Source organism: Fusarium graminearum, chromosome 2 (assembly GCF_000240135.3).
Source record: "Fusarium graminearum PH-1 chromosome 2, whole genome shotgun sequence".
In the NCBI taxonomy this organism is placed as follows: domain Eukaryota; kingdom Fungi; phylum Ascomycota; class Sordariomycetes; order Hypocreales; family Nectriaceae; genus Fusarium; species Fusarium graminearum.
The window spans coordinates 2,796,070-2,819,363 of NC_026475.1; the positions used below are offsets into that span (position 1 = coordinate 2,796,070).

Below are 23,294 nucleotides of genomic sequence, written 5' to 3' on the forward strand. Positions count from 1 at the left end.
TACCTAATACGTATACCAGTCGCTTTCGAAACAAACGACACGTCCACCGCGCTTGGGCTCGAAGCTCGATCCGAACTCCCCACTCCATCCTCGAAACTCTTCTCGACATCCTGCCCCCGGACTTTCGATATCCAAGTACATGCGCTCTTGATAGATTCCATCTCAGCGCCGCGACGGCAATATGGCGCAAGCACAGCAGATCGCCTTGGAGCGACTGGAGCAAGTCTCCCGCGGCCTCAAGTCAAAGTATGTTCCTCCATGGCAACCATTTGACGAGCCAACCCAAAAAAAAACCTAACATCTCCCCAGGGTTAGCGACGATTTGCGAAAGCGATCCGCCGTTCAGCTTCGCGAGCTCGTAGTTATTTGCCATCGAGACCTTAGCCCCGAATTGTTCCAGTCCTTCTACAACGCAGTCAACAACAGGATTACACAGCTCATCACACATGGAAGCGACTCTTCCGAGCGACTCGGCGGTATCTACGCTCTCGATGCGCTCATCGACTTCGAAGGCGTCGATGTCGCCGTTAAATACACGCGTTTCACCCAGAATCTAAAGACGATCCTCCGTGGAAAAGACATTAACCCTATGCAACCAGCCGCAATCGCGCTTGGAAAGTTATGTCGACCCGGCGGATCGATGATATCGGAGGTGGTGGATTCAGAGGTCAACACAGCACTCGAATGGCTACAGAACGACCGCGTGGAAGAGCGACGATATAGTGCCGTCCTCGTCCTGCGTGAATTGGCCCGCAGCGCCCCAACGCTCATGTATCAATACATCCCGACAATTTTTGACTGGATCTGGATTGGTCTTCGAGACTCCAGACAGCTCATCCGGGCGACATCTGCGGAAACAGTTAGCGCCTGCTTCCGAATCCTTCGCGAACGAGACCAAGAGATGAAGCAGCGGTGGATGAGCAATATTTACAACGAAGCGAAGCAGGGTCTCAAGGTCAACACCGTTGAATCCATCCACGGTTCATTACTCGTCTTGAAAGAGCTTCTCGAGCAGGGCGCCATGTACATGCAGGAGCATTACCAACAAGCGTGTGAGATTGTCTTTAAGCACAAGGACCACAGAGACCCGACCATTCGAAAGACAGTGGTCCTCTTGATCCCCGACCTTGCTAGTTATTCTCCGGCCGATTTCGCGCACACATGGCTACACAAGTTTATGGTGTACCTGTCGGGCATGCTCAAGAAGGACAAGGAGAGAAACGATGCTTTCCTGGCAATCGGTAACATTGCCAATTCGGTCAAGAGCGCCATTGCTCCTTATCTTGACGGTGTTTTGATCTACGTACGCGAAGGTCTCAGCGTGCAGTCCCGTAAGAGGGGATCAGTCGATCCGGTATTCGACTGTATCAGTCGTCTCGCCGTGGCTGTAGGCCAGACGCTCAGCAAGTATATGGAGGCACTGTTGGATCCCATCTTTGCATGCGACCTTACCCCTAAACTGACACAGGCCCTTGTTGATATGGCTTTCTACATCCCTCCAGTCAAACCCACAATCCAAGAACGATTACTCGATATGCTCAGTGTGGTGCTCTGCGGCGAACCCTTCAAGCCGCTCGGTGCGCCTCACCCCAACACTCTTACCTCCGTTCCAATTATTCCCAAGGACGCCAAGGATCCTCTCGCTTATGAGCATCGAAGGGCCGAGGTCAAGCTGGCGCTCAACACTCTTGGCAGCTTCGATTTCTCCGGACATGTTTTGAACGAGTTCGTCCGGGATGTCGCAATCAAGTACGTCGAAGATGAAGACCCAGAAATTCGGGAGGCGGCTGCTTTGACATGCTGTCAACTCTACGTCCGCGATCCTATTGTCAACCAGACCAGTTATCATGCACTCCAGGTAGTCGGGGATGTTATAGAAAAACTTCTCACTGTCGGAGTCTCAGATCCTGAACCAAACATAAGAAGAACGGTCCTGGCAGCTCTCGACGAACGATTCGATCGACACTTGGCCAAGGCCGAGAACATCCGCATTCTTTTCTTCGCGCTCAACGATGAGGTCTTTTCCATTAGGGAAGTCGCCATCTCTATCATTGGCCGTTTGGCTAGATACAATCCAGCCTATGTTATTCCTTCGCTACGAAAGACGCTCATCCAACTACTCACTGAGCTGGAATTCTCCGACGTGGCCCGCAACAAAGAGGAGAGCGCTAAGCTATTGAGTCTCTTGGTCCAGAATGCGCAGTCTCTCATCAAGCCATACGTCGAGCCCATGATCTCGGTTCTCTTACCCAAAGCGAAAGACCCCAACCCGTCGGTGGCTGCCACCATCCTCAAGGCTATCGGTGAGCTCGCGACTGTTGGTGGCGAGGACATGATGCCATACAAAGACCGATTGATGCCTCTCATTCTTGATGCGCTACAAGACCAAAGCTCCAATGCGAAGAGAGAGGCCGCCTTGCACGCACTTGGACAGCTTGCAAGCAACTCCGGATACGTCATTTTACCATATATCGAGTACCCTCAACTTCTAGAAATCTTGCAGAGCATCATCAGAACCGAAGGGCAACGAGTGCCATTGCGACAAGAAACCATCAAACTTATGGGTATTCTCGGTGCGCTGGATCCTTACAAACACCAGGTCAGTTTGCCCGATGAAGAATGGTAGGCAACAACTAACATCAACTCAGGCCGAAGAACGAACTCCTGATTCACGAAATGGCGAGGCCACTCAATTGACCGACATCTCTCTCATGATGACCGGCCTGACACCATCGAACAAGGAGTACTTCCCTACCGTCGTCATTAATGCCCTCCTCCAAATCTTGAAGGATTCATCCCTCGTCCAGCACCACGCCGCTGTGATTGAAGCAATTATGAACATCTTCCGCACTCTGGGCTTGGAGTGTGTGTCTTTCCTCGACCGAATTATCCCGGCATTCCTTCAAGTCATTCGATCGGCCACCTCCACAAGGCTCGAATCGTACTTCAACCAACTCGCTACTCTTGTCAGCATTGTCAGACAACACATCCGAAACTACCTGCCATCAATTGTCGAGATCCTTCAAGAATACTGGCACACCTCTCCATCGCTGCAGACTACTATTCTGTCGCTCGTTGAGGCTATCTCCAGGTCGCTTGAGGGTGAATTCAAGATTTACCTCGCTGGTCTCTTGCCGTTGATGCTTGGAGTCTTGGACAAGGATAACTCTGCTAAGCGCACGCCATCTGAGAGGGTTATGCACGCTTTCTTAGTGTTTGGTGCCAGCGCGGAGGAGTACATGCATCTCATCATCCCAGTTATAGTCCGCACATTCGAGAAACAGGGTCAGCCTACATTTATTAGAAAGCAGGCCATCGACACCATTGGCAAAATCTCTCGACAAGTCAACCTTAATGACTACGCCGCAAAGATCATCCACCCTCTCACACGTGTGTTGGACATGGGTGAGCCTGTGCTACGAACCGCGGCTCTGGATACCCTCTGTGCTCTCATTCAGCAATTAGGTAAGGACTACCTGCACTTCATGGGCACCGTCAACAAGACCATCAACCAGCACCAAATCCAGCACTCCAACTACGAGCTGCTTGTGAGCAAGCTCCAGAAGGGAGAAGTTTTGCCACAGGACCTCAGCTCGGGGGCTGGTTTTGGCGATGGAGCCGACGAGGCTACCTTTGCCGACCAAGGCACGAAGAAGCTAGAGATGAATGCCATTCACCTCAAGGCTGCCTGGGATACAAAGGGCAAGTCGACCAAGGAGGATTGGCAAGAGTGGCTACGACGCTTCAGTACTACTCTACTTACAGAATCACCGAACCACGCCCTTCGAGCTTGCGCCAGTCTTGCGAGCGTATACCTTCCTCTTGCTCGCGAGCTGTTCAATTCTGCGTTTGTGTCTTGTTGGAGTGAACTATATGAGCAGTTCCAAGACGAGCTCATCCAGAATATTGAGAGCGCAATCAAGTCCGAGAACGTTCCACCGGATCTGTTGGGTCTTTTGCTCAACCTCGCTGAGTTCATGGAGCATGACGACAAGGCTTTGCCGATCGACATCAGAGTCCTGGGTAGGGAGGCTGCTCGTTGTCACGCGTACGCAAAGGCTTTGCACTACAAGGAACTCGAGTTCCTGCAGGATCAGAGCAGTGGTGCTGTCGAGGCTTTGATCGTTATCAACAATCAGCTCCAACAGTCTGATGCTGCCATTGGTATTCTTCGCAAAGCTCAACTGTATAAGGAAGGCATTCAGCTTCGAGAGACCTGGTTCGAGAAGTTGGAGCGTTGGGAAGAAGCGCTTGCGTTTTACAACAAGCGTGAGGAGGAAGTGCCCGAGGATCAAGCAATTCCCGTCGACATTGTTATGGGAAAGATGCGTTGTTTGCATGCCTTGGGAGAGTGGGAGGCACTGGCTTCGCTGACTGGCAGCACCTGGGCCAACTCTACACCAGAAGTCCAAAGGATGATTGCACCTTTGGCAACAGCTGCCGCTTGGGGTCTCAACAAGTGGGATTCCATGGACAACTACCTTTCATCGCTCAAGAGGTACTCACCTGATCGTTCATTCTTTGGTGCCATTCTGGCTCTCCACCGAAACCAGTTCCGCGAGGCCATAGCGTGTGTCACGCAAGCTCGTGAAGGTCTGGATACCGAGTTGAGTGCCCTGGTTAGTGAGTCGTACAACCGAGCATACCAAGTCGTCGTTCGCGTCCAAATGCTTGCCGAATTGGAAGAACTCATCGTGTATAAGCAATGCGATGAGAAGAAGCAGGCCATTATGAGACGAACCTGGGAAACACGACTTAAGGGTTGTCAAAGGAACGTCGAGGTTTGGCAGCGCATGCTCAGGCTACGTGCTATAGTGATTGCACCAACTGAGAACATGCACATGTGGATCAAGTTCGCCAACCTTTGCCGCAAGTCTGGTCGAATGGGTCTCGCCGAAAAGTCACTCAAACAACTTATCGGAACAGACGCTCCTTTGGAGTCTATGATTCCCTACTGGAACGATCAGCGACAACCCGGACCTGGTCCTAGAAGCGCGCCGGCAGCACAGGTCATCTACGCTGTGCTCAAGTACCAATGGGAGACTGGACAACAAGCTGCCAAGAAGACAAACATCCCCGAAAAGACACTGTACTGCTTGCGCAAGTTTACTAATGATGCTGCGCAGAGATTGGATATCACCAGGGCCCATCTCAATGCTCAAGTGGGCAGTGAAGTCAACATCACGGGCGACTACGGCTTCCAGAACCCTATGGATCCTACGATTATGAGCCCTCAGACCCAGCGGGCGTTGTATGAACAAACGGTCCTGTTGGCCAAGTGCTACTTGAGACAGGGAGAATGGCTGATTGCACTCAACAAGGACGACTGGCAATACACTCAGGTCCAAGACATCCTCACCTCTTACTCTCAGGCGACCAAGTACAACCCTCGTTGGTACAAGGCTTGGCACGCTTGGGCACTGGCAAACTTTGAGATCGTGCAGACTCTTACAGCCCAGAACGAAGGAACCTTATCGAGGGCGGATCAATCCATGGTGATTGAACACGTGGTACCAGCTGTCAAGGGCTTCTTCAAGTCGATCGCGCTGTCTGAAGGAAGCTCGCTGCAGGACACTCTTCGTCTGCTCACTCTCTGGTTCACTCATGGAGGCAGCGCGGATGTCACTTCAGCTGTCACAGAAGGCTTTGCTAATGTCAGCGTCGACACGTGGCTGGAGGTCATTCCCCAGTTGATTGCACGAATCAACCAGCCTAACAAGCGCGTTCAGCAATCGGTGCATAACTTGCTTGCCGATGTTGGACGAGCTCATCCTCAAGCTTTGGTGTATCCTCTCACCGTCGCCATGAAGTCCTGGCAGAACACCAGGCGATCTCGTTCCGCAGCTCAAATTATGGATAGCATGCGACAACATAGCGCAAACTTGGTCGCTCAGGCAGACATTGTCAGCCACGAACTCATTCGCGTGGCCGTCTTGTGGCACGAGCTTTGGCATGAGGGACTCGAAGAAGCCTCGCGCTTGTACTTTGGCGATCACAACATTGAAGGCATGTTTGCCACTCTGGAGCCTCTACACGAGCTTCTTGAGCGTGGACCCGAGACTCTTCGTGAGATTTCGTTCGCGCAAGCATTTGGTCGCGACCTTAAGGAGGCTCAAGACTGGTGCAGACAATACGAGACAAGCCAAGACGTCAACGACCTGAACCAGGCATGGGATTTGTACTACCAGGTATTCCGCAGAATAAGCAGGCAGTTACCTCAGGTTACAACTCTCGAGTTGACGTACTGTTCACCCAAATTGCTCAACGCAAAGAACCTCGACCTCGCTGTGCCGGGAACATACAAGAGCGGGCAGCCTATTGTCCGTATCATGTCTTTCGACACGACGTTTAGCGTTATCAACTCTAAGCAGCGCCCGCGAAAGCTTAATGTCAATGGCAGCGACGGAAAGTCGTACGCCTTCCTTCTCAAGGGTCACGAAGATATTCGTCAGGATGAAAGAGTCATGCAGCTGTTTGGTCTCTGCAATACCCTCCTATCGCACGACTCGGAATGCTTCAAGCGTCACCTCAACATCCAGCGCTACCCAGCTATTCCTCTGTCGCAAAACAGTGGTCTGCTCGGATGGGTTCCCAACAGTGACACCCTCCACGTCCTTATCAGGGAGTACCGAGAGAGTCGCAAGATTTTGCTGAATATCGAACATCGAATCATGCTCCAGATGGCTCCCGATTACGACAACCTGACCCTGATGCAAAAGGTCGAGGTCTTTGGTTACGCCTTGGACAACACCACCGGCCAAGATCTCTACCGTGTATTATGGCTCAAGTCAAAGTCGTCCGAGGCTTGGCTCGAGAGGCGAACAAACTACACTCGCTCGCTCGGTGTCATGTCCATGGTCGGCTACATTCTCGGATTGGGTGATCGTCACCCGTCCAACTTGATGCTTGACCGTGTCACCGGAAAGATTATCCACATCGATTTCGGTGATTGTTTTGAGGTTGCGATGAAGCGTGAAAAGTACCCCGAGCGGGTTCCTTTCCGTCTGACCCGAATGTTGACCTATGCCATGGAGGTCAGCAACATTGAGGGTAGTTTCAGAATCACATGTGAGAACGTAATGAGGGTATTGAGAGACAACAAGGAAAGCGTCATGGCTGTTCTCGAAGCGGTAAGTTACTCACAATCCATTTATTACGTCTAGACACTAACAATACCAGTTCATCCATGACCCTCTCCTCACATGGCGTCTAACAAACGCCCCCTCCCCAGCAGGCCCCAACTTCCGCAACGACAGAGACACCGCCATGCCCGTGCCCGGCGGCGTCCGCGCCCGTCGCCAATCCATCCTCGACAGCGACGTCGCCCCCTCCGAACTCCTCAACGCTCCCGAACCATCCATCCAAACACGCGCGCGCGCCCGCACAAACAGCTCCGCCGGCGTCCCCGAGACCAACGGCGGCGCTCCAGAAGTCGAAAGCCAAAACGCGCGAGCCGTCGAGGTTCTCGATCGCGTGCAGCAGAAGCTCACAGGTCGTGATTTTAAGAATAACGAGGAGCTGGATGTTATTAACCAGGTTAATAAGTTGATCATGGAGGCGACGAAGCTGGAGAATCTGTGTCAGCATTATATCGGATGGTGTAGTTTCTGGTAGGGGGTGTTATTTTAACTTTTCTAACATAGACTGTGGGAGTTTAAAGCGGTATAAGCGGTTTCTTTTTATGATGCTAGGACAGTGCAGTGTGTTGTGTTTGGTTAGATGTAATGAGTATGAGTAGGGATGAAGGTCGACTTGACGAGCAGCATTTTGAACGTTTGCTTCAATGTGAGTTGGGGTTTGTGTTTGTCGTGACTACATGATAGACGATGAGTTCCTTGATACCACTTAGGAGGCCAACTCCAATCCCGAATCATCCATCCGATGCAGTTGATCTCTTCCATCATGGCTCCTGGCAGATCTGTTCTGGCCAGAGATGTACTTGTCTCGACGCTACCTATGCCTTTGCGACTCGACGTTGGCTCCCAATCTTGCTTCAACGCTGCTTCATTAGCCTACAAGCCTTCATACTCCCCCTTTACTCTCACACGTCTTCAATTATCCCTTGGTTACACTGCAAGGTTATCTCGAAACCCAATAACAACAACAAAAGAAAAAGCGAATTAAGACCAAATAATATCTCCCCAGCATTAAGTTCCTTGGCTAAATGCGGCTGCTCCATCAGGAGGATCTCCCTTTCCACACTCGGTACTATCAAATGTCAATGTTTCAAAGACACTGCCATCAAAAGAGATAAACAACGAGGCTCCATCTTTGACAAACCCATAAAGCTCAAAGTATTCATCCCTGTCATTATTCTGCGCCCCTGTTGTTGCAATTCTACCCGTGCCATCTATAGAGTAGTATGAGAACCTGGATATTTGTGGAAAGTCTTTATAAAACGTGGTAGAAAAATGCACCCTTATACCGTTGGACGAGGTGACAATCCACTCAAAGGTTGCCTGCATGCCGTGCTGGCCGTCAAAGACCTCATAGACAATGGTATCACCGTTTCGCCGTGTCAATGATAGGTCGCTCCAGTAAGGGCATACAGCTATTGGGGCAATGTTTTCGGTCGGAAGCCAACTATTTTCGCCGGGATTGGAATCTAAGTCGGAACCCACACCTATGAAACCATTCGTACTGACGTAGACGGTACTCTGGTCACTGTATGCGACATTGAATGGTAAGACAACGGCGGCAATGTCGTCGTCGTGATCATCAGAATCGTCAAAAACCGGTGTTGGGTTCAGCAGAGCTGCTGTCGTCACAGCCACCTCGCTGTTGCAGGGTGTAGTTGTAGTTTCCTCGGCAGTAGTTGTGGTTTCTTCAGTAACTGTAGTGTCTCCAGAAGCAGTCGTGGTTTCAGTGGCAGTAGTGTCTTCGGTAGTAGTCGTGCTTCCAAGCTGCGTCAAAGATTCAGTCTCCTCAGGCAATGTCGTTGTTGAGATGGATGTGGTGGTCTCCTCAGTGGCAGGTTCCATGGCTGTACTGTCTGTGGACAAGAAAATGGAGGAAGAAGGTTCAAGCGATGACTCGGAAGAAGAGGGTATATCTTCAGATACTGTGGTACCAATAGAGTCTGTTGATGAAGAGCTTGGAAGTAAAGATGCAGACTTGGATTCAATTGTGCTTATTGTTGATTGAGTCAAGGAAAGGGAAGATGTAAACAAGGGAGGTTGTGAGGGAATGTCTGTAGACGAAGAGTCTACCGTGGTAGTTTCTTCTTCTTCCTCTGCGATGACTGTCGAAGATGTTGCCGTAACGACAAGGGCAGTGTCGCTGGAGGCTGATACATCCGTGGGGTCGGCAAGCACTGTAGATGTTGGCTCGGTTATAGGAGACTGAGTTGACTCGCTGATGATTGAGCTTGCTTGAGCGGAACCGGGTATCTCGCCATTTCGACATTGTTCAACTACTGGAAGTTAGTCACAAGTCTCTGAGGGTCAATTGCTGGTCAACTTACCAGTATAAACCAGCAGTATGACGGGATCACACCCTGGAGGACTGGAGTCAAACGTGATATACACTAGCCCAGTGTCATCCTGGCAGAAGCCAGCATTGTTACCGGGTAACGACCTGCTGGCAAACACGAGCCTTCCATTCACAGCGGCGAATTCCTTTGTGATAGCACCATCAGGTGGTATACCATCGCTAGCAAATAGCTTGTAAGGTTCACCGTCATAATAGACAGGGCTTCCATTATCCAAGAGCTGCCCGTCTGCGAGTTGGAAGATGTCCGCATCGGCGCAGATGTCCACCGGGTTAACTCCATTAACGAAACCTCCAGGGATGTCTTTTTTGACCGGGCTCCGTCTCTGGTTGCCTGTGTCCGGCGTAACGAAGAAGATGACGGCCTGGCCGGTTACTTCAGCTTGGGAGCTTGTGGCAGAGGCTTCGCTCGAGATAGTTGCGGTAGGATTGAACAGGTCAGTGGACTCTGTCAAGATAGCAAAGTCAGACGAGGTAACCAGGGCGACTGTAGAGTCGGGATCTTGGAGAACAATGGAAGATTCTCGGTCTGCTAGAAGGGTAGATAAGGGCAGAGCAGACGTAGACCGGTTGGTAAAGTAAGGAGGGAGAATCCCTCGCGTTGTAGGAAGAGCAGGTGCTGGTCCAGCGTCAACAGCTGCAAGGTAGGTTGACAAGTATGTATAACAGATGACACCATTATCTTCAGACTCATCGATGAGCTTCAGACCAGCAGCAACCTGGGCTATGCTACCGAAAGCAAGAAACGGGTACCACTTCATGGTGAAGAAGGCAAAGGTTGAAAGCTTGAGTGAGTGCTAAGACGTCGGATCAGCAGCTGTATTTGATGGAGCACTCGGGCGAGCGTATCCCATCCATCAAGAGGACTCATCTGAACTCTTGCAAATTATGTTGTTATTACCGAAGGGTTTATGCCCAAGCCATCAACAGTTTGCATGTCTGTTGACAGGCGTTGCCTCCCAGGAGAATGTCTCAGGGGCAGCAGCCATCTACAGGGCAGAAGGTTGTCTTGGTTCAGCTCCTGCCAGGCATTCGGATGCTGTACTCTGAGCAGCCTTATAAGCAAACAGCGTCCCAATAGGTAGTTTAGCATTCCGGCTGCAAGACATGAAGTATATACGGCTCGAACACTCCATCAAACGTGGGAATAACCGGTTTGGCTCTTGGAAAGTGCGTAGCTTGAGGAGCGATGTTGAGACTCCAAGAGGTGAAGGCACTAGCGAGAGTTGTTGGTTCGGGAAAAACATGGCTTGCGATGATGTTTGAGATGCGCTGCAAGGGCTAGCAACAAGATTGTTGAAAAGGTAGGTTGTAAAGGATCATGGTTGGACTTGAGAAAGGAAGACATTGGTCACACCATGTCCGTTTAGGGTAGAGCTTTTACAGCTAGCTAACATTATAGTGATATGTCCAGTGGATGCCCGCTGTAATAACTGCTTCTACAGCGGCTGATATAGTGGACAACGCTGTGAAGGGGTAACTAACCTCCATTCCATGGATGGAACCCTGGCGATCTAATGGCAGTATCCATCACTCCGAATTTCCAGTACAATCTAATTCCGCTCTAACCCATTGACAGGTCTCAATTGAGATGTTTACCTGTAGATCTTTTAGATCTGCACGGCACTTGTAGCATGGCGTGGCACGCTAACGCAGGGTCAAATGCAAGATGCATGCATATTCGCTTGGCCTACCTTGTTTCCAAGACCAACACACACTCAAGATCCATTCAAGAACATAAATCATGTCTGTTCTATTCTATTATTTCATAACCCATTAAATCTTTGGCGTATCCAACGCAACAGGTACCAACCCCCATCTCCTCGCCGTCTCATCCCTCGGCACAACCCCCATATCCTCCACCGCTCTCGTATTCACAAACCCAGGACCACCGCTCACCCACGTATGATTCCTCCAGCTTCCCAGCGTAGGCCACATCTTCTCATTAACAATCTTTTCAATCTTGGCCTTGCGCTGCTCAGCTTCCTCATCGCCCACAAGTCCTACCACACTCGTCCACAGCGCCCACGTCTCCTCCAGCTCATCCACGCTCGACACACCCATCACACTAACACCCAGCCGTCCCGTATCACTAGGGTTCAGATGCGTACCAAACTGTGATCCCACGCGCGCCCAGTTTTCGAGAGCCCAGCGGATAGCTACTTCTTCCAAGTGCTCGCCTTCATCTTGCGCAATGGCAGAGAGCTGAGCGCAAAGGTCGCGCAGTTCGGGGGGCGACGGATGCCAAGCGCGCATAGGACTGTTGTCGATACCGCGTGTTGTCAAAAGACCCATGCCGAGCATACTAGCATTAGGCAAACAGTCCACACCAGCAGCCTTGAAGCGATCGAGCAGCGCCTGGTTTCCAAGCTTATTGTTCTGTATGCAAAAGTTGCTGTACGACATGACAGCATCCAACGGCTCTCCCGTCTCGCGCAAGATCATCTCTGCAAGCGACGCAAGGGTCTCAACAGGATAACCGCTAATACCAACATATCTTACAAGACCCAGATCTCTCAACCGTCTCAGCTCAGTAACAGCAGCGAGCACCTCTTCAGGCGAAACAAACTCGACATCGTGGGTATAAACAAGATCAAGATACGAGGTTCCCAATCTTTCAAGACTGCGACACACGCTGTAGTTGATCCAGGCAGGAGAATAGTCAAACTCGTCGCCTGCGATGCGCCCAGCCTTTGTGATAATAAAATAACCCTCGCGCGGTGGTGGCGGTGTCAGTTTTCGCAGGGCGTCACCGAGGAGAATCTCGGAGGGGCCGTAGTAGGGGGATGTGTCGAAGGCGAGGATGTTGTGGGCGAGAGCGCGGCCTACGATATCGGTGTAGGGCATGTGCTTAGGGTCGGGGTGGTATTGCACGTTGAAGGTGGCTGTGCCGAGGATGAGAGGAGGGAGGACCTCTGAGAGAGGTTTTCTTTGCGCCATCGTTAATGAAGATGTAGAGTCAAGGTAGAGGTAGAGAGAGATGGTCAGGGTCCGAATTTATTTTTGCGCTCGGGATAGTGGGGGAAGCTGGACTCTCTGGTGGAGGGGTAGAGCAAGTTCGGTTCGGAGCGGTATTAATTGTAGTTGAAGGATTGAGGATTAAATTATCTAGATCTGAAGTAAAGAAATCTCTGCTTATCAATATCGGCATCAGAGAATAAAAGGGTCCATGTCGGTAATTTCCCAAGGGTCCTGTCAATCGAGCGATCGCATCACTAACAAACACGATGGCAGAGATTGATGAATCATGATAACAACCACCGACGGGTCCAATTGGATCCCAGACCAAACCTGAAAGGGTCAAGTTGCGCAATTTAAGCATTCGGTTGCGTTATTATGTACCTGTAGAGTACGCACACTGCAGAGTATCATAGTATCTGTAGGTGTGTGGTACAGTGTTGACATGGCATTGTTGAGATACAACAATTGGGGTCATGATGAATTAGATCCATCATGACTATCAACTAGTTCCATCTTCCATCATCCTTCCATAAGACGGACTTTCTTTCTTTCCGGTCTGACTAGGATCATTTCATGGTCTGAGATGCAGATGCCATCGCCCCATATTCGACACCACCCGAGATCAGATCGACAGACACTGTTATTACTAAGCGGGACACGGAAAAGTGGTGATTTATGAGTTGAACTGAACCTAGGTAGGTATCTCAAGAGCAGAGTCGAGTTTGATCCTTGTTACATACACCTTGACTCCCAAACCCATCATAGAAGATCATAAGAAAATAAACACTGTGACGCCTCGCAAAGAAACAGAATGTAAAGAAACCCTTCCAAGCACCACCGTCATGGTGGCCATCACACACGTCGCAACCCACGACCAGATGAAAAACACCAATCGCAAAAAGACGTAGACGAACCCTCATTGTGAACAAGACAATACCCACCACAGCACTTCTTGCACACCTTTTGCGTCTTCTCAATACACTCATCACAATTCATCCCACACTCCCAACAACTCCGCGAAACATGTCTCTTAGCCACGGGGGCGCAATTCCCTCCAAAAGGCTGGTAACACGCTTCGCACCACCATTTGTTGCATGTAACACAAAACCTATCGCTCAGACATCCCGCGCAGCGCGGCACAAAACCCTCCTCATGGCCTGGCCGTGGCGTCGTGGCCGCCTGCACGGATGACGCCAGGATCGGCGGGGGAGCCAGCAGCGGAAGCGAAGAGTAGCGCGTCTGAGCTGTCATTACACCCTCTGGCGCTTCACCACACGATGCGCACCCGCCGATCGCAAATGTAGCTACAGCAGGATTACAGGGCGATCGTACAAATGTTTTACCAAAAGCTGGTGAGTTTGCGTGTCGCGGGCCTTGGCAGAGCACAGCATCAAAAGAAATAATGCCCTGGCACGCCAGCATGCACTGCGCCCAGTCGTCCATATCACTGGAAGACTCGAGCACACGGCCCTTTCTGGACCACCAAGCGTCTTGTTCTTCATCTTTGTGCTCGCCAAAGACGTACAGAGCTTTGAGGCGCGGGGTGTTGTCCGGGCGCGAGCTGCGACAGGCGTATGTCAGTGCGGCGCGCAGCTTTCCATGGTTCAGGTTCTGCGCGCCGCGGATCGAGAGCATGCGCACGCTGTAGTTGGGATCGTTAATAATATCGTGGCACAGCTCGGCCGTGACGGATAGACCGTCGAGGATTAGGGATTGGACATGGATGAGAATGTCTCGTTGTCGTAGAGTAGAGAAAATGCCCCTCAAGGGACCAGCGTAGAAGCTATGGGTTCACGTTAGCTACTGACCCGGCTAAAGTGGTCGCAGAGACCAGGATGTCATGTGGGTATCGACTCACTCATCTTCAGTCAAGTAATCTTCGAGTTCAACATTATGCCAAACCGCAAGATTACGCTCTTCCTTTTGCGCGTCTTGACAATGCGCTGTCTTGACTCTTGTAAGGTCCAAATGGCGAAAAACACCGGGAGTCTCGTGAAGTAGATAACGGATATCACGACAGGTTGCAGCGAGGTTAAGAAGGCCCGACACGGGAAGGTAGGGAAGGGTGTGTCTGAGGATCAAGGAATTGTAGAGTGTGTCAAAGAGGGTTGGTCCCTCTTGTTGGATCTGGATGATCTCTGCGCGCGTGTGGTGGTCGACGATAACTTGGCTCATGTCAGGCTGGCATGAGTTTATGGAGGAGTGGCTTTTGTGTTAAAAAGAATAAAGATGAAGATGAAGGGAACGACATGATGGAGGTTGGATTGAGGATAGCTATATAGACACTACCAAGACCAGACATCCAATCCCATACCAGTCACTAAAAAGGAAAGGAGCTTCATCCCCCAGAGCTGATCTGTTTGGGTGGGATGGGGATGGCATGGGGGGAACAGATTGGATTGGCGAGGTTGAACAAAGAGCAAACAATAAGTGCAACGACTAGGGGTGTGTGTATGAGTGTGTCCAATGATCTACAGCACGTTGTATCAAGCTTCAAACAGATTGTTGCTATTTATTACACAAGACCCTCAATGAGGATATGATGGTCAATCGCGTGTCAGATGAGATATGGGTGGGGGTTACTCAACAGACCAGATACCCGGCTGAACCGGAAACGCATTAAATATCTGGTCTCTGGTCTCTAGGTGCGCTGCTTGATGAGAACAGGCTGTAGGATATCGGCCCGTGTAAAGGAGGGTGGGGGATTGAGTAACCCCAAGCCAATATATCTTTGACAATATGGCATCACTTAAGATTATCTTATCGCAGAGGCGCACCATTCAATACAACGGGAGCTAAGGCCATTGACCGGGGTCTGTTAGTGGTGCGAGAAGAGGGGAGCTCTGCTCATGTAGGGTCCTAACCGGGAGTGACTCTGTTTTGTTGATCAACTGCGCCAAGAATACAGCACCATTCCCCCTTTCTCACAGCTACCTACCCAACTTGGGAGTCAGCGGAAGGTAAATTAAAAAGAGACATGATTTACGGTAGAATACAAGGTTAAATAAGATGTAGTCACAAAAGCTACACATCAAATGCATGCTGTGCCGTGGGGTACCCCCCCGAAGTATAAAGCTGTCCTGATCAACATGTAGATCAATTACAACTGTTCGGGGTCCGAGAGACCGCCAAGTAAGCCTCACCACAGCTTCACTTTATTTCTGCTGTCGATGATGATGAAGGGATTGGCAGTACAAGTTTCAAACTACTTGGGATATTCACTCATCATTTATTCGGTGGCGTATTTTTAGGCCCTGCTTTTTTGGACAGTGTTTCCGGGGATGGTATGCCGTCCGCTTCAGCTTTTCATGTATGCAACCCTTCCTCTGTGGGGGAGCTGCGGAAAACAATATGTGTTTCACTGCCGTTTATGCTCTCTGAGCATGAGACAAGGTGGCATGTATGCATGTAGCAATAGCGGTGTGAAAAGGCCAGCCATCTGGCGATCGACATGACTTATCATAGGAGTCAAATGCCAAGACTGCGACTTATAGCATCGTATCCGTATACTGGACTATGTTAAGATTACGAAAGATAGTGTGTTGTTCTAACAATCTGCTACTATCGCTTCGAAACTGTAGCTGCCAACTACCTCTCCTACCCTGTATAGTCCGTCGGGTTTCTCCCCGGTCTAACAGTCAATGTTTCGAGTGCCGTGTCTCACTTCTAGTTTGTAGTCTAATTTTAACCATGTTGTTTAAGCTCAAATATAGTCTGTGCTCGAGGCCAATGCGTGGATTGACACTCGATGCTTGAAACAGAGATAAGGAAGTAGCATTGACAATGTGTTGTTCATTACAGATTGTCTCGGCTCAGACATCAATACCTTCTTCGAGTATCCCCCGTCTCTGTTCACTAAAATCCGGGGTAAGGTGGGCTCGGAATATCCATTATCCGCTGTTGACCAGCTTAGTAAAGCCAACAGGCAGCTCAATTCTGATGCGTCTTGTCTTCCAGACGATGCTAGAAGAACGTCACCAAATTGGCTGACTGAGCATTGCCGCTTGAGCTGTCTACCGTTGGAGTTTATGTTTATTAGTTTTTTCATGTTTTTTTATGTTCTATAGAATATTTATCAACCATATTTTAATTTGACTCTTTCTCATATGCTATCCTTGTCATGACTTGACTACCTACGTAATTGCGTCTAGCCAACCCCACCAAACACCACTGATTGAAACCCATCATCGCCAATTCCACCATTTACCAAACCATACAACCCCCATCATGGAAGAACCTACACCTCTGCGCTGGTCGAGCGCATTGCCAGTTGTAAACCCCTCTACGATATCGACCAAGAATCTCCGAGGCGACAAGATCCTCCTCCCTCAATCCGCCCTCGAACAACTCCTTGCCGCCGCACGATCTCTACCTTCGACGACCACACGATCAGACCCATGGTCCGCACACAGCGACGTCGATAGCGCACAACAACTACCGAATCCGTTAATATTCCGACTCGTGAACCCAAAGAACAAAAATGCTGTCTTTGCGGGTATCAGGGAGTTTTCCGCTACAGAGGGCACAATGGGCTTGAGTCCATGGTTAACGGAAGCTCTGGGCATACAAGAAAATGAGTATGCGTCTCTGAAAGAAGTTGTAGACTTGGAGCAGGACCCGGCGCAGCTCGATGGCATTCAAATCAAGGTCGAGGCGCGACAATTGCCCAAGGGCACGTACGTGCGATTCAGACCCTTGGAAGCAGGTTACAATCCCGACGACTGGAAAGCGCTACTTGAACGACAACTACGAGAGGATTTTACAACACTTAGCAAAGGTGCAATGATAGCGGTCAAGGGCGCGCACGGGGAGGAGTTCAAGCTTCTCGTGGACAAGGTTGCGCCTGAAGGGGATGGCATTTGCGTGGTGGACACCGATCTCGAGGTCGATATCGAAGCTTTAGACGAGGAACAGGCACGAGAAACACTACGAAGAATAATATCCAGACAGGGAGGACCTACAGGTAGTTCAACGGGTGGCGAAATCGATGTCTGGAAGGCAGTTGATGGGCAAGTTCTTGAAGGTGGATACGTTCACTACACGCTTCCTTCATGGAACAAATCGCAGCCTCTCGCCATCGAATTGAACACTGACGAAGAAGACTATGCGCTTGATTTGTTTGTTACGCCAAATTCTTCTCGACAGAGGGGTCAGCCGCGAGAGGGCGTTCATGTCTTTGGTGACTTTTCACCTACAATTAACGGCGTCAAGAGGATCGTGATAAGCCCTACCAATGTCGAACTAGAGAGCGCAGAACAGATTGCGATATCGGTACATGCATACAGACACCCAGATGCCATGGACGGGCCGGAAAAGACATTACAGTATACGTTACGAGCGAGAGTGGATTTACCAGTCGAACAAGGCGCGCCGAACGGAGCATCTAATGGTACCAACGAAGAGCGCTCGCCTGATGAGGAGCAGTGCAGCAACTGTTTACAGTTCATACCCAAACGAACAATGATGCTTCATGAGAACTTTTGTCGGAGGAATAATATCGTATGCCCAGGCTGCAAAGGCGTCTTCAAAAAGGGTTCTCCGGAATGGGAGGCACATTGGCACTGCGACAAAGACGACGCGTTTGGTAACTCGACAATAAGCAAGGAGAAGCACGACTATGTCTTTCACACAGAACGACAATGCTCCAATTGCGAATTTTCGACAAATTCGTTACCTGACTTGGCCCGACACTGCACGACTGTGTGTCCTGGAAAAATAATCCTCTGTCGCTTCTGCCATCTCGAAGTCCCTCAAGAAGGAGACCCTTTCAATCCCAGTCCCGAGGTACTCATGTCTGGATTAACAGCCCACGAATTAGCAGACGGCACACGCACAACAGAGTGTCACCTATGCGATAAGATCGTTCGTCTAAAAGACATGGAGACACATCTCAAACACCACGAGCTCGACAAGGTATCCCGTCTAAAGCCACCAGTATGCCGCAACGCCAACTGCGGAAGAACAATGTTTGGCGTCGGATCAAGAGGCCAAGTCCGTCAAGCACCATCCGAGGACCAAGCCTCCAACGATATTGGTCTTTGTTCTATTTGTTTTGGTCCACTGTATGTTAGCATGCACGACCCCGAAGGCAAAGCCCTCAAGCGCCGTATCGAAAGACGCTATCTAGGTCAACTCATGACAGGCTGTGGTAAGACGCACTGCGCCAACGAGTGGTGTAAAACAGGGCGGGTTAATGCAGGTCTTGGTGCGAAGCCTTCGAGCGCGAGGGAGGTGTTGCCGTTGGTGAAGCCGCTGCTGGCTGATGTTACTGATATGAGCAAGGCATTGTACTTTTGCGCGGATGAGGGGAGTCAGAGGGGAAGGAAGTTGGCTGAGATGATGGCGGGTGAAGGGGTTTGGGATGTTGAGTGGTGTATTGCTGCGGCGGAGGCTGAGAAGGGGAGTTTGGATAGGATGAGGGATTGGTTACAGGCTTGGGCGCCGACGAGGTAGATTTATAATGAGTGACGATGTAAAGAGTATAGAGATAGAAATGTCAATTAGAGCAGGTCACGACTTTAGTTTGATGTTGTGCAATTGCTACTTGAACATGTATGACGGCATTGCATCACGATTGATCCAGATGTCAAGTAAATTTATTTCTCAATGCCATTTGTTTCATCTGCATCATGTCATATCGTTATCTACAAAATTCGGTGAGACAAGTTCAAGATGAAACAAGGCACATTGATTGACTTCTTATTTTCCTGTTTTCGACGTTTGATCTGTCTAGGTTCAAGGATTACGGATCCATGCGAGGTGACATTTGTTCTGTCCTAGTGACGGCTCATGACGTTGATTAGGAATTGCGAGTCAGGGCTGACGATCATGAAGAAATACTCACGATCAATTTAATAAATGCTCGGAAAAAGAAAAGAATATTGTTCTTATCATGGTACGAGATCAAGGAAATTGGCTTGTCAATGCACGGCATGAATAGATAAGCCTCGTGTTAGTTGGTAGCTGGTAAGATTACTTCCCTGCTAACGCTGGAATCGGACCACGATATTGCCATGGACAGTTTAAAAAAAAAGGTTCCACGCCAAAATATTTAGTAAGTTAAGCTTACGACGCTTGTAGTGAGCCAGCTCCAATAGAATACTTGGTCTTGACGTGGACAACTCATCAACCATCATTAGATATATAATTATTAATTCTTCTCGTCTTATCTGCAGATAATAGCATTACTCGACTTCGTTCTCTTATTCCCTCCCTTAAATCTCCGCTGTCATCAATGGAATAGCTTCACGCTACCCCGCTATTTGCTACTCCAAGGATTAGATTCAGCATTAGGAGGTACCTAAGCATTTATCCGCCCGCCTGGCTCACGGGCTCCAGTATCCGAAGCCTCAAGTCTAGACCGTCAAGCCCAGGGCACCTAAATAAACCTCAGGGTATCTCTCAGAAAAAGGAACACAATTAAAGAGTCATCTTATACTGTCTGAGACCACCGTCTTGGGTTGGTTATTTTTAGACCCCCAGAGCTTAGGCCAACTTTCAGTTACCCGAGGCCCGCTAGCTTACAGCAGGCCCTGGACCCGGGACCTTCTGTTCCAAGCCTGTTATAGCGCATGAGGCAGGTGCTTGTGCTTATCCACCCGACCTCTTTCTGTCTTTCTCCCCAACCCCAACCTCCATTTGTGTATTGTTATTTGCTTTTCTTTTTCCCCAATCATCATCAACAACATCCGTTATCGCTCAACTGTCATCAGGGTGGCTAACACATTCTCATCAGCGACAACCCATATACCCGATAGGCTCAGGCTCGCGAGATGGTCAAGAGTCTGTGTCCTTGACCCCAGTCGTCTGACGCCGCCCGGCCCCTCCCCCGTTTCCATTCCCACTCTAATACGTTACCCATCGCGGGACATCCGGTAACCGTTGCATATCAAGACGAGCTCAATACTGCGTTGCCTCGATATCGCGCAACCTGAGACAACGCACACCACACATTCACGATAATACATCACTGCTCAAACTGCATCATCTACTTTCTGGCATTCCCTCGATTACGTTGACGACTCAACCATCGGCAGACTAGACGCCAGATAAGACCAGTCCAGTCCACTGCGCGATCGCGCCACACCACCACTCTTCTACCGTCTTTCACAACCCATCATGGGTAACTCAAACACAAAAGAGTCTCGCCCCGAAGGCGATGCTTCTCGACGTTATTCCCAACCCCTCGATCCTTCCATTCGCGACCATCTCCGAGAACGACAGGATAACAGATCAAATCGTCGTATCAGTAGAGCTGAAATCAACATCTTTGGCCTCGGTCCAAGTTCTTCCCGCAACCGCGAACAGCAGGATGCCCCATTTGAACGTCGCGAGACGAAACAGGAGCGCGAGGCGAGGAGGTTAGAGAGGGAGCGGGTGGCGAGAGCAAAAGAGCGAGAGAGGAGCATGCGGGAAGAGCACGTCGATGGAGGCTATCTGGTAACGTTGGGTACCTATACTGGTACCGAGGACTTTAGTAAGCCTGTTGTGAGGCAGCTACAGGTACGCTTTTCTGTTCCTTGTCATTTGTCGATAAGCTGACATGGTATAGGTCGAAAGAAAGCTTGCGCCTTTCTGGCGAGGCTTGAGCGATTGGTCCTCGAGTTGGGCTGAGCATCAACTTGTTGCCGCTGCTCGTGGCCTTCCTATCCCTCCCGCCGATGCGCCGCCCGACCCAGAGCTTATTCCTCAGCCACCACCAGCATCAGAGAACCCATCCGCGTCCAACAACAACCTACAGAACCTGACTGTCCCAATGGGTCCCAGGACGCTTTCTGCGGCATCAGATCGCAGCGGGTCCAACACAGGATCAGCTCTTCCTTCGCCATCCACTGCAGGACCAGCCAAGACAGCATTCAAGCCCCGAGCCAAGGCTCTCGCGGCTGCCCTTAGTGGAAGCTCAAGAAATGCTTCGTCAACTGACTTGACTCCCAAGGAGATTTCTCTACCCAACGATCCCTTTGTCAACGGCCAGCCTCTCGAGGTTTTCTTGTACAAGGATGCTGACGAGTGTCCTATCTGTTTCTTGACATACCCGCCTTACTTGAACCACACCAGATGCTGTGATCAACCTATCTGCAGCGAATGCTTTGTTCAGATCAAGCGCGCTGATCCCCATCTCCCCGAGCATCATCCAAACGGCGAAGCTCGAGACCCCAACGAAGGACTCAACGCCGACGATCCTCCCGAGATGCTCATCTCAGAGCCGTCGGCCTGTCCCTACTGTCAACAGCCTGAATTCGGTGTCACCTACGAACCTCCCCCATTCCGACGAGGGCTTGCATTCTCGGGCCATCCTTCGCACAACACAGCCATGTCCTCGCAGACTTCGTTAAGCAGCACCCTTCAAACTCCTCCTACACCCGGCCGTCGACGCGCACATAGTTTGTCTGCGAACGCGCCGAATGTAATAACGACTGACCGTGTCCGTCCCGATTGGGCGGCCAAGCTTGCAGCGGCGAGGAACCATCAAGCACGCAGAGCGGCTGCGGCGACCGCTCTCCACACAGCTGCTTTCCTCATGGGAGGAAACGAGCAACGAACCATACTCCGAGCACCCAGGCTCGGTCGAAGAAATACACGAAACCTCGAAACCGACAGTGGCGCCAGTACCAGCGGGCAGGCACAGACTCAGGACGGTGCACAAGATGAGGGGCCAGAACCTGGAGCTAGGGGCTCTTCGCGGAACGGAACAGGACGAAGGAACCGTATGGAGGAGCTTGAGGATATGATGTTTATGGAGGCCGTCCGTTTGTCCCTTGCGTCTGAGGAGGAACGGAAACGCAAGGAGGATAAGGCCATCCGAAAAGAAACTAAGAGACGAGAAAAGGAGGAACGCAAAGCAGCCAAGAAGGGCGGCCACCCCTATAGTGGAAGCGCCAGCGGAGCGAGTGCCAGCAGTTTGTCCCTCGGCGGACTCGGACGTCGGCGTGGTAATAGCACTGCCAGCAACCTACGTGTAGAGGCGACCATGTCGAGAGCCTCGCAAGTATCGAGCAATCCGGAATCGCCGGCAGAACCAAAGGCGAATGATGGTGGAAAGGGCAAGGGGGTTGATCGAAGCACGTCAGATATGCAAGCTGGACCAGCTTCATCGTCGAGTTCTCTGCCGCTACCGTCTGGGCCTTCGCGAGGGGGCTCACATTTGAGACAAATGAGCAATGCTTCTTCGGCGGGGTCTTCTGTCAATGATAGTCCTGTTGGAACATACACTGGACCTGATTACCTTGGCACTGGCACTGATGGAGGCCCTCGGTCTAGTGGACTGAGCCTCGCCTACAGCGATGATGGAGAACGCGATGGTGGAAGTGCCGGTTCTGAGCCCATGTTTAACTTTAGTAGCTTGGCACAGATGGTTGGTGCTGATATCGACAGCGGTTCCATGCGCCGGGACGAAGAGGGGGAATCACCCGATGGTACAGGATATGCGCGACCACTGTCGCAAGTTAAAGAAGATGATAAAGAAGATGCCGAGGCGGAACATGTTGAGGGTACACCTGCTCAGATCGAAGTTGTGCCCAGCAGCGGCCTAGCCACACCCGCAGTTATGATCACACCAGAAACTCCAGCCCCAGCAGACAATGCAGAACACGAGGATAAGCAGCTCGGACACTCACAGCTGCCGATACGGACACACCAACCTGCGACAGAGCAGAAACATGTTTAGACGGGTTTTGGCATGAAAGAGGGGGAGTGATGTGCAGGCAGATTTTAAGAGACGATGAAGCGAGATGGAAACACGTATGAAGATTGAGCAGTTTGTACTTTGTATAAGGCAGCGCTGTATGTAGTAATGGTTACAAGTAGCGGGCATTTACTAATGCCATGATGAGAATTAAACCCTT

The 23,294-nt window shown here is 50.6% G+C and overlaps 7 protein-coding genes across 7 annotated transcripts; 3 read left to right on the forward strand and 4 right to left on the reverse strand.

Annotated features, from left to right (window-relative positions):
• Nucleotides 1-181: 181 nt before the first annotated feature.
• On the forward strand, nt 182-7,681 carry FGSG_08133 (phosphatidylinositol 3-kinase tor2; the record flags this gene model as incomplete). Its single annotated transcript, XM_011322380.1, has 5 exons — nt 182-246; nt 310-2,599; nt 2,649-4,619; nt 4,704-7,130; nt 7,180-7,681. 5 exons carry the CDS (start codon nt 182-184, stop codon nt 7,612-7,614), a joined length of 7,188 nt encoding a protein of 2,395 aa, XP_011320682.1. The 3' UTR covers nt 7,615-7,681.
• Nucleotides 7,682-8,147: 466 nt separating this feature from the next.
• FGSG_13435 (uncharacterized protein) lies at nt 8,148-8,981 on the reverse strand (the record flags this gene model as incomplete). The annotated part of the gene is made up of 2 exons (XM_011322381.1): nt 8,148-8,208; nt 8,281-8,981. The coding sequence occupies 2 exons, from the start codon at nt 8,979-8,981 to the stop codon at nt 8,148-8,150; spliced, it is 762 nt and encodes a 253-aa protein (XP_011320683.1).
• Nucleotides 8,982-9,426: 445 nt separating this feature from the next.
• On the reverse strand, nt 9,427-10,250 carry FGSG_13436 (uncharacterized protein; the record flags this gene model as incomplete). The annotated part of the gene is made up of 2 exons (XM_011322382.1): nt 9,427-9,436; nt 9,526-10,250. 2 exons carry the CDS (start codon nt 10,248-10,250, stop codon nt 9,427-9,429), a joined length of 735 nt encoding a protein of 244 aa, XP_011320684.1.
• A 1,015-nt stretch (nt 10,251-11,265) lies between these two features.
• FGSG_08131 (uncharacterized protein) lies at nt 11,266-12,429 on the reverse strand (the record flags this gene model as incomplete). The annotated part of the gene is made up of 1 exon (XM_011322383.1): nt 11,266-12,429. The coding sequence occupies one exon, from the start codon at nt 12,427-12,429 to the stop codon at nt 11,266-11,268; it is 1,164 nt and encodes a 387-aa protein (XP_011320685.1).
• A 744-nt stretch (nt 12,430-13,173) lies between these two features.
• On the reverse strand, nt 13,174-14,625 carry FGSG_08130 (uncharacterized protein; the record flags this gene model as incomplete). Its single annotated transcript, XM_011322384.1, has 2 exons — nt 13,174-14,233; nt 14,309-14,625. 2 exons carry the CDS (start codon nt 14,623-14,625, stop codon nt 13,303-13,305), a joined length of 1,248 nt encoding a protein of 415 aa, XP_011320686.1. The 3' UTR covers nt 13,174-13,302.
• A 2,052-nt stretch (nt 14,626-16,677) lies between these two features.
• On the forward strand, nt 16,678-19,019 carry FGSG_08129 (uncharacterized protein; the record flags this gene model as incomplete). The annotated part of the gene is made up of 1 exon (XM_011322385.1): nt 16,678-19,019. The coding sequence occupies one exon, from the start codon at nt 16,678-16,680 to the stop codon at nt 18,901-18,903; it is 2,226 nt and encodes a 741-aa protein (XP_011320687.1). The 3' UTR covers nt 18,904-19,019.
• Nucleotides 19,020-20,568: 1,549 nt separating this feature from the next.
• Nucleotides 20,569-23,274, forward strand: FGSG_08128 (uncharacterized protein; the record flags this gene model as incomplete). Its single annotated transcript, XM_011322386.1, has 2 exons — nt 20,569-20,952; nt 21,002-23,274. The coding sequence occupies 2 exons, from the start codon at nt 20,569-20,571 to the stop codon at nt 23,114-23,116; spliced, it is 2,499 nt and encodes an 832-aa protein (XP_011320688.1). The 3' UTR covers nt 23,117-23,274.
• Between the last annotated feature and the right edge of the window lie 20 nt (nt 23,275-23,294).